We start from the raw sequence: 9,145 nt of genomic DNA, 5'->3' as shown, positions 1-9,145 counted from the left end.
GAATTTTTTCTCATCTTAAATTCCAAGATTGGATTTGCGCCAATGGGAACCATAAATTTCATACACAATAGAAGGATATGGTAGATCTATTTTTTTTAGATAGTGAACGGACAAACGTCATTCTATTCACTGGTACGGATTGTTGATACTGAAAAAGTTGTTTCTTTTTTCTCAACCCATGATCTGAACAAGTTGCACATACACCCTAGTACATGTTCCTCGGCGCTAAGGACATCCCCCAATAGCAGGGGATTTCGTGACATTTCTAATTGGCTGTCTTGCATTTCTAATAAGTTGTTTAATAGTTGGCATACTGAATCATATACATAATAGATTGGTTTAGATCGATCCTAACTAGATGATTCTGAATTATTTCTTTTTTTATTTAATAGATTAATAAAATATTAACCCCTTAGGCTTAAGTTAAGAAAGAAAGGAAGAAGATGGATTAAATCAATCTTAATTAAATTGTGGATTGGTGTTAAATCATTGCTATTGCTATTTGTTTTTTAACTTATTTAACCGCTACAAGATCCACAATTCCATGAGCTTGGGCTTCTGTTGCTAACATAAAAACATCTCTTTCCATGTCTTCAGATACAACCCATAGGGGCTTGCCCGTTCTTTGTACATAAACCCTTGTGAGGCTTTTGCGAAGTTTCAATAGTTCTTCCACTTCCAGGATAAGTTCTCTTGTTTGTGCCTCATAAAAAGAACTAGCAGGTTGACGGATCATTACCCTGATGATATAATATAATAAAAGGTTCTTCTAACTCACACAATAAGGCGAGAAGAATAGCTAAAAATAGCTAAAGAATAATAAGAAAAAAAAAGGATAGAATTGAACAACCATACAGATATTTTTTGTGCTTTGCATACGGCTTTACAATGGAATTCTCTTTTTTCTTTCATCGAAAAAAGAAAAAGAGAAAATATAGAGAGCGTCTATTAGACCCAGATTACTAAATAATCCAATTACCACCCTTCTTTTTTTATTCTTTTTTTTTCGAAAAAGTTCAAAAATACTATGATGGCTCTGTTGCTTTATATATTTATTTGGCTTGTAATTCAGCAATCTCAAAGTTTTTTTTCAAAAAAAAAAGAAAAGAAAAAAATAGTCTTTTTTTCATACTCTTTTATTTTATAACATAAATATTGTTATATGAAAAGAAAAAAAAGTTTGTGACGCTGAGATGGGCCCACGAAAGCTAATATAAAATTGGAAATGCCCTTTCTCTCATAGTACTACACTTTCGATTTCTCTCATACTACACTTTCGATACATAACCTAATGTTTAAAAAAAAGAAATAAAAAAACTTTCATATCTTCGAAGTGCCATGCTATTATTACTTACTAATTCATATTTCATATGGCGAAGGCATAGTCTTCTTTTTTCTTTCCATCAAATAAAAAAACTCATTGGCGCCGAGCATGAGGGAACGCTAGACGTTTGGGAATTTCTCCTCCGGCCAGGAGAAAAGATCCCATTGAAGCAGCCAATCCCATGCATATTGTATGCACATCTGGTTGCACGATTTGCATAGTATTATAAATAGCTACTCCGGATATTACCCATCTGCCAGGAGAGTTTATAAAAAAATACAGATCTTTGGTATCATTCTCTATATTGAGATACCATAAGACCAATAAGTTGATTCGAGATCTCGCTATCAACCTCTTGGCCCAAAAAGAGTAATCTTTCTCTATAAAGTCGGTTGATTAGGATAAAATTGTATCCCTTAGTAGTCGTACAGGCACCTTTTGATGCATACGGTTCAACAGAAATTGCAAAAAAAATCAATGTGTAGATTCCAGCCATCCTTCGTTTTTTTTTCTAGTGTGCCTTTTCTAACTTCTAATTTCTAACGAAGGGATTTTTTCTTACATTTTTTAAATAAAATGAAATTCAAAATGAAATTAAAGAAAGATAAGTTTTGTCCCGTTTTCCTATATTCTATAATATAGAAAAAATCGCTAAACTTGTCGCACAAACTTTTTATTGATCTATATTTTTTCATTGGGATTCAATCCAAATCACTATGTCATTTTCTTGTTCCTGAATGGGTTTCATCAATTTTTTATTAAATTTTTTTAGGTTTATGCTCTACTCCAAGTAAAGATCCGCCCAATTTTGATTTGCGCATATAGGACAAATGCCCTAATACCACATCTTTTTGCTATGATTTTATTTCCTTTTTTAATTTAATTTAATTCTATTTTCTTTCATGTTTTCCACCAAATATTCAACGTATTTTTCATATTATTCGATTGATTAATAGTTTGAAATCATTCTTATTTCTATTTTGAATTTGTAAATAAAAAATATTTATGATTATGATATTGGTGGCAATTATAAATGTATTACCAATTGAGTTTTTTTCTAAATGGAGCCTGGATGCTTCATTTTTTAGGTCCAACCAAGCCAACCATAAATCATTCTAATTGAAAATATTGATATGGATACCCTCCCAAAATGAAATGGATCCCTAATTGCACTTCATTACACTTCACGCTATAAATTTTTGATAATTCAATCAGTCTTTTTTGGGTGAAACAGAGGATATCTCGATCGGACGAAAGAACGAGGGAATTCCATATGACCCAATATATTTGACAAGTCGCACTATACGTCAACCCAAACTGCATCTTCCTTTCTCGGATTTCGAAAAGGAACTTTTGGAACACCAATAAGCATTAAAGGAAAGAAAAATAATTAAATACTATATTTCACGTTGATCTGGAAGCGTAATAATGGTCTTAATAATATTGGCCTCATATTTTATACATAGATAAAATAAGGACATAAAATAAGGAAAGACAGAATGAATGAATGAGAATTCTTACCAATAGGTCCTTTGAATGATGAACAAATAGGGATGCGTTCATTCATAAAAAATAGGATCAACCCCCATTGTGTATTGATACTTATCGAGTTAGAACAGATCTGCTTCTTTTTTTCTTGTGAGACGAATTCTTCCCTTAATTACTATTGGAATAGAACAAATATTAATCCTTTCTCCGAAAGAATCCACAGAAAAGGGGAGGTATTCGAATGCAATAAAGTTACATAATGTCTTTTTTTTTGTTGATAAAGGGGTATTTCCATGGGTTTGCCCTGGTATCGTGTTCATACTATCGTATTGAATGATCCCGGCCGCTTGCTTTCTGTTCATATAATGCATACAGCTCTGGTTACTGGTTGGGCCAATTCAATGGCTTTATATGAATTAGTCGTTTTTTATCCTTTCGATCCCGTTCTTGATCCAATATGGAGACAAGGTATGTTCGTTATACCCTTCATGACTCGTTTAGGAATAACCATTTCATGGGACGGTTGGAGTATTACAGGGGCTATAACAAATCCGGGTATTTAGAGTTACGAAGGTGTGGCCGGAGCACATATTGTGTTTTCTGGCTTGTGCTTCTTAGCAGCTATCTGGCATTGGGTATATTAGGATCTAGAAATTTTTTGTGATGAGCGCACAGAAAAACCTTCTTTGGATTTGCCCAAGATTTTTGGAATCCATTTATTTCTCTCAAGAGTGGCTTGCTTTGGCTTTGGCACATTTCATGTAACAGGATTGTATGGTCTTGGAATATGGGTGTCGGACCCTTATGGACTAAGTGGCAAGGTCCAACCTGTAAATCCGGCGTGGGACGTGAAAGGTTTTGATCCTTTTGTTCCGGGAGGAATAGCCTCTCATCATATTGTAGCAAAGACATTGGGCATATTAGCGGATTTATTCCATCTTAGTGTCCGCCTGCCCCAACGTTTATACAAAGGATTACGTAAGGGAAATATTGAAACCGTCCTTTCCAGTAGTATAGCTGGTGTCTTTTTTGTAGCTTTTGTTGTTGTCAGAACTATGTGGTATGGTTCAGCAACTACCCCATCGAATTGTTTGGTCCTACTCGTTATCAATGGGATCAATGATACTTCCAACAAGAAATATATTGAAAGGTTAGTGCTGGGTTAGCCGAAAATCAAAGTTTATCAGAAGCTTGGTCTAAAATTCTTGAAAATTTAGCTTGTGTCTTACCACTACTACACCTAGCTGTTGTTAGATCACATTCTTTATTAAATCTATTGTTTATAGATATTAATTACTTGAGCTTTAATAAAAATTGTTAGGCATTAGACTAAAATTAATTAATAATATATTAATATTGGCAATTTCGTACTATATTGTTTTTACCAAGGGTAAAAAGTTGGATACTTTTTTAGTATTAGAGTATAAGACATTTGGACCAAAAAAAAAATAGAATAGCTTTCGCCTATTAGAGATCTAATTTGGGAATTACAAATTTAGATATTTGTAAATATTTGATTTATTTTTTTATGGTATATTTTAATTTTAAATTTCATTTATGTTTATTTAAAAAAGGAATATTTGAATCTATTGGTTACAAAAATGCATATAATTTAGATATATTAAAAATTTTAGTGGAATTGAATTTAGATTCTTTTTATGAATTGTGGTATCTAAAAAGCAATTAAAATTTTAAAATTAAGCTCGGATATTAGATAAATAATAATATTTAATTTAAATTCGAGTAATAAATACTTAAATATGGGGAGTTCAGATATTTAGGTAAATATAGAATATTGGAAGGTAATAGTTAGATATTTAAATATTAGACAAACCTATCCAATAAGCCCAAGTAATACTAATATCATTGCACTTTTTTAATATTTTATTATTTAATTTTCTCTCTCTTGCACTTTTTATCAGCTTATGTCATCGCATTTCCTTTGTACACCCACCGATTTCTATCTCTTCACTTGCATAAACTCTGAGGAAAAAGAAGAAAAATAGAGCAAGAGGAATATTTTTTTTTCAAGAAATTTTCTATTTCAATATTAAAGCTTTCCAACGATCTTGCCATCTTTTTTATTTTATTACGGTAAATTTCTTATTCTTCTGTTATTTTAATTCTTAATTTGATTTCCCTTTCTGGGTTTTTCTTTCTTCTTCTTTGACTTAATTTTATTTTGGGTTTTGGTTTTACTTTCGTTTTAGTATTTCTGGGTTTAGGGTTTGTTTACTGATCCTCTGTTTTTTTTTATTTGGCTTTCTGATTTTGTTTGATTAAAAAAGTTTAATTCTTTGGATTAAAGTTTGATTTATGGTAAAATTTTGTACTTTTTTTGTATTTGATTCATTTATTTTATCTGTTCTTAAATGGAATTGATTTTGCTTATAATTCTATTCATGGAATGCTTAAATCCATGCCTTTTGCTTTCTATTAAAAGAAAAAAAGAATGCTTTTTTCTTCTTCCAATTTTTTCCTTTATTTTATTTTGACTGTTTTAGTCTTTACCCTAAAGTTATATGAGCTATTTTTTTGAGAGTTCGTGTGCTTTTGCAGTTTTACTTTACATTAATTTCATGTTTTTTGTGTTGCTAAAAACTTTTTACCTTGTGGCTGTTTATATTAAGAAATTGAAACTTTACCCTTTAAAAGTGCTAATCATATGAATTCTTTCATCATTGTTGAATTTGACTCTGTGCTGTATCATTGTCGTATGATCAAGTTTGAAGTAAATTAAATTTCCCCATATTGTCAATTTAGTCCAATTTTCTTAATGATTAGCTTGGTAAAAGTACCATACAGGCCCCTAGTTGGATTGATTTTTGCCTCTCTACTAAAAAAAAAGGCTAAATTAGTCCCTGTAGGTTAGATCAAAGAGCAAATAGATGGAGTTTTTAACAGAAAGAATCGGTTTGCTCTTTGATTCAACCTACAATGACTAATTTGTTAATTTTTTGAGTAGAGGGGGCACAATGCAATCTAACTCCTAGTGTAAAAGCTTCCATGGTGCTTTTACCACATCAAAGATGAACTTAATCCCTTTTTGTCCCCTCTGTGTAACAGCTGTCAAAGTAGTGGAGTGGGGGGATCATCGAAGAAGCTACTTGTTTCAGTTTGTATATAGTTTGCTTATAAGATTGTAACCTTGGAGAAAAGCTTTAGCCTTTAGGATTTGGTTAGTAGTAGTGTGATTGAAAACATGGGTTATAATTGTGATTTCTGCGGAGATCAAAGGCCGGTAGTATATTGCCGGTCTGATGCTGCCTGTTTATGTTTATCATGCGATAGAAATGTCCATTCTGCTAATGCACTATCGAAACGCCATTCGAGAACATTGTTATGTGAAAGATGCAATTCGCAACCTGCTTTTGTTAGATGTGTTGAGGAAAGGGTTTCCCTCTGTCAGAACTGTGATTGGATGGGACATGGTACTTCTACCTCGAACTCAAGACATAAGAGGCAAGCGATCAATTGTTACTCCGGTTGTCCATCATCCGCGGAACTTTCTTCCATATGGCCATTTTTTCAACAACCTCCTTCAGCTGGTGAATCTAGCTGTGAGCGGGAATTAGGTCTAATGAGCATCAACGAGAACATTGCGAGTACTTCATGGGGCCCTATGGAGAACAACATTAGCCAAGATAATACTGGTATAGCTATAACTAATGATACTTGCAATTCGGATAAGGAAAGTAGCATGGGCGAGTCTTCTGCACGACTTTTGGATCAGCCATCTGGATCAAAAGACACATCATTGCCCAAGGTAAATGAAGAATTTGGAATATTTATCTCTAAATAATTTGGATAAACTGTTCTTGAGGGGTGAATGTACATAAGAGGTCCCTCTATGATAGGGATCTGATTAAATTAGTCCCCTTACTATTAAAAAGAATCAAATAAGGCCAAACTGGATTAGAATTAACATTTACTGTTTAAAAACTATCATTTACGGTTTAACAAAGTTAATATCTTGAAAGCTTTTAGGGTTTTGTTAATAAAATCTTTTGTTTGGAGTTGAACTGCAATTCAGAAAAATAATTTTCAAGACATTTTTTATATAGTAAATGTTAATTCTAGTACAATTCGGACTTATTTGATTCTTTTTAATAGTATAGGGGCTAAATTGATCCATTTAATAATAGGACTAATTTGATCTGGTGCCTATAATACAGAGACCTCCCAAGTACTTCAACCATTCTTGAGGTACTTTCAGGCCCGTGTTAACCTGAGACAGTGGATATGTATTTGCAAATATACTCTGCAATATTCCCTTAATGCTTGATGCTTCAAAGCATATCAACCTCAAGTGTTCAGTGATACTGCTCTTTCTGGCTGGAAAACCAACTTATAGTTAAAGTAACAACATTCTTTTTGGTTTAGTTCCTTCTGCAGAAGAACAACTATATACCAATTTATGCCCCTTATTTTTCTTTATTACATTTTACGATAGTTTTCTGTTCCGAAACATCTTTTTACTTGAACTTGATTTGGTTTTTGCGTAAAAGTAGAAGTTGGTTGAGATTATTGATGAAAGATAGCGATATTTTACTTTAATTATAAGAATAATGATTAAAATAACCTTCTGTTATCGGTAGCTTTAGCTTTGGGTGGTTTTAACTAAGTTCACTTATTGAAATTTCTTCATGTTTCCTTAAATTATTAGCGGAGGTAATATGTTCCTTTTTTGTGAACCTTCGCTAATTTTTACTTTATTAATGTGCAGTTATGTTGCCCTCAAACAAAGTATCCTGGACTTTCTGAGGATGATCTCTACGATGACTTCAACATGGATGAAGTTGATTTGAATCTCGAAAAGTACGAAGAACTCTTTGGGATGACACTCAATCATTCGGAAGAACTTCTTGAGAATGGTGGAATTGCTAGCTTATTTGGGACAAAAGACATGCCTGCTGCTGATTCAGACTGTCAAGTAGCAGCAGCTGCTGAGGTTCGGTTTTTCGTTTTTGTTGCACTACAATAGTGTTCATAACCTTAATTTGCATGTGCCGGGTCTTCATTTTGTATGTTGACTTGCAAATTTTCTTACGGTTGAATCTAAATACTGTCGTACAGGGCTCATCTGTTGGACTGGTCAATGCAATCCAGCCAGCATGCAGCAATGCGGCATCTGCCGATTCCATGATGAGCAATAAAACTGATTCAATCCTATATTTTACTGCCAGGCGGCCCCATCCCGGAGAGAGTAGTGCAGGAGATTACCAAGATTGCGGGGCATCGTCAATGCTTCTCATGGGAGAACCTCCTTGGTGTCCTCCATGTACCGAGACCTCCTTCACGTCAGCAACTAGAACTGATGCTGTCATGCGATACAAGGAAAAGAAGAAGACCCGAATGTAAGTATATCCATTAATTCGCAATCTTAGTGTTTCTTGCGATACAAGGAATATATATGTATTCATACAAGGAATTTGTAGGTTTGAGAAGCGAGTGAGATATGCTTCTCGCAAAGCAAGGGCTGATGTGAGGAAGCGCGTGAAAGGACGGTTTGTCAAAGCCGGTGATGCCTATGATTATGATCCATTGAGTCCAACCAGAAGCTTTTGAGAGTACAAATCTTTTTAAACCTTGGTTATTATTACCTAAAAACCAAGGCCTGGTTTACGATAAAACATCGATGGAGCCCCGACATTAGCTGGCAAGATCTGGCTGAACCACGTTGGCTGCCATGTTACCTTTTGAGCAAGTTCCCCCTGCTTAAATTCTTATTGTACTATGAAAAGGAGAATGCCTATGGATCCTCCAAAAAGCCATATTTATGCTCAATGTTCGTTATGTCTACACTTATATGCTCTTCTATAGAAGCTGCTACTGTCATAACATGCTAGAAAGCTCGACTTATGATGTCGATAAGTCGAGCCGCATGCAAAAGCATGCAGCTCTAATTTTGTTCTTCCTTTTCTGTCCATTGACATACATACACATATATATAGCATAGTTGTCTGTATGTGCAGTTTTAGAGGATTTTAATGGCTACCCTTTAAGTAAACAGTTGGCTAGTTCAGACAAGAAACATGCAGTTGTAATATTCTTATCTTATGGTGTACGTGTATAGCACAGGGTTATATTCATATATATGCATTTGGGATGAAATTTATGTGTAATTTAATACAACTTACACACACAAAAATACACATTATCTGCTATTCTTTTATCCCATGTTTATCTCTTTGAGGTGTTGCAGTTGAAAAGATAAGTTTCACGTGTCGAAATTTGTGGTTTGGGACAATATTACAAAATAAGGACATTGCAAATAAATATATATGTATTTTAGGGTCCTCTCCTTTCACTTTTTGTATTAATTTTCGGTAA

General features: G+C 33.7%; 1 protein-coding gene and 2 pseudogenes across 1 annotated transcript; 2 read left to right on the top strand and 1 right to left on the bottom strand.

Moving 5' to 3' along the window:
• Nucleotides 1-452: 452 nt before the first annotated feature.
• LOC121219395 (ATP-dependent Clp protease proteolytic subunit-like) lies at nucleotides 453-2,696 on the bottom strand (annotated as a pseudogene).
• Nucleotides 2,697-3,105: 409 nt separating this feature from the next.
• Nucleotides 3,106-3,935, top strand: LOC121219129 (photosystem II CP47 reaction center protein-like; annotated as a pseudogene).
• Nucleotides 3,936-4,706: 771 nt separating this feature from the next.
• LOC107954019 (zinc finger protein CONSTANS-LIKE 9) lies at nucleotides 4,707-8,926 on the top strand. The gene is made up of 5 exons (XM_016889467.2): nucleotides 4,707-4,906; nucleotides 5,879-6,578; nucleotides 7,539-7,763; nucleotides 7,889-8,169; nucleotides 8,251-8,926. The coding sequence occupies exons 2-5, from the start codon at nucleotides 6,015-6,017 to the stop codon at nucleotides 8,378-8,380; spliced, it is 1,200 nt and encodes a 399-aa protein (XP_016744956.2). The 5' UTR covers nucleotides 4,707-4,906; nucleotides 5,879-6,014; the 3' UTR covers nucleotides 8,381-8,926.
• The last annotated feature ends 219 nt before the right edge of the window (nucleotides 8,927-9,145 follow it).

Source organism: Gossypium hirsutum, chromosome D07, assembly GCF_007990345.1.
Source record: "Gossypium hirsutum isolate 1008001.06 chromosome D07, Gossypium_hirsutum_v2.1, whole genome shotgun sequence".
Lineage (NCBI taxonomy): Eukaryota > Viridiplantae > Streptophyta > Magnoliopsida > Malvales > Malvaceae > Gossypium > Gossypium hirsutum.
This window is presented reverse-complemented; position numbering and strand designations above follow the sequence as displayed.

What these genes read in the sequence shown, in the direction of transcription:
- LOC107954019 (XM_016889467.2), top strand. Translation starts at nt 6,015, where the DNA reads ATGGGTTATAATTGTGATTTCTGCGGAGATCAAAGGCCGGTAGTATAT. An exon ending in AAGACACATCATTGCCCAAG is followed by an intron (nt 6,579 to 7,538) that starts GTAAATGAAGAA and finishes ATTAATGTGCAG; the next exon opens with TTATGTTGCCCTCAAACAAA. An exon ending in GAAAAGAAGAAGACCCGAAT is followed by an intron (nt 8,170 to 8,250) that starts GTAAGTATATCC and finishes AGGAATTTGTAG; the next exon opens with GTTTGAGAAGCGAGTGAGAT.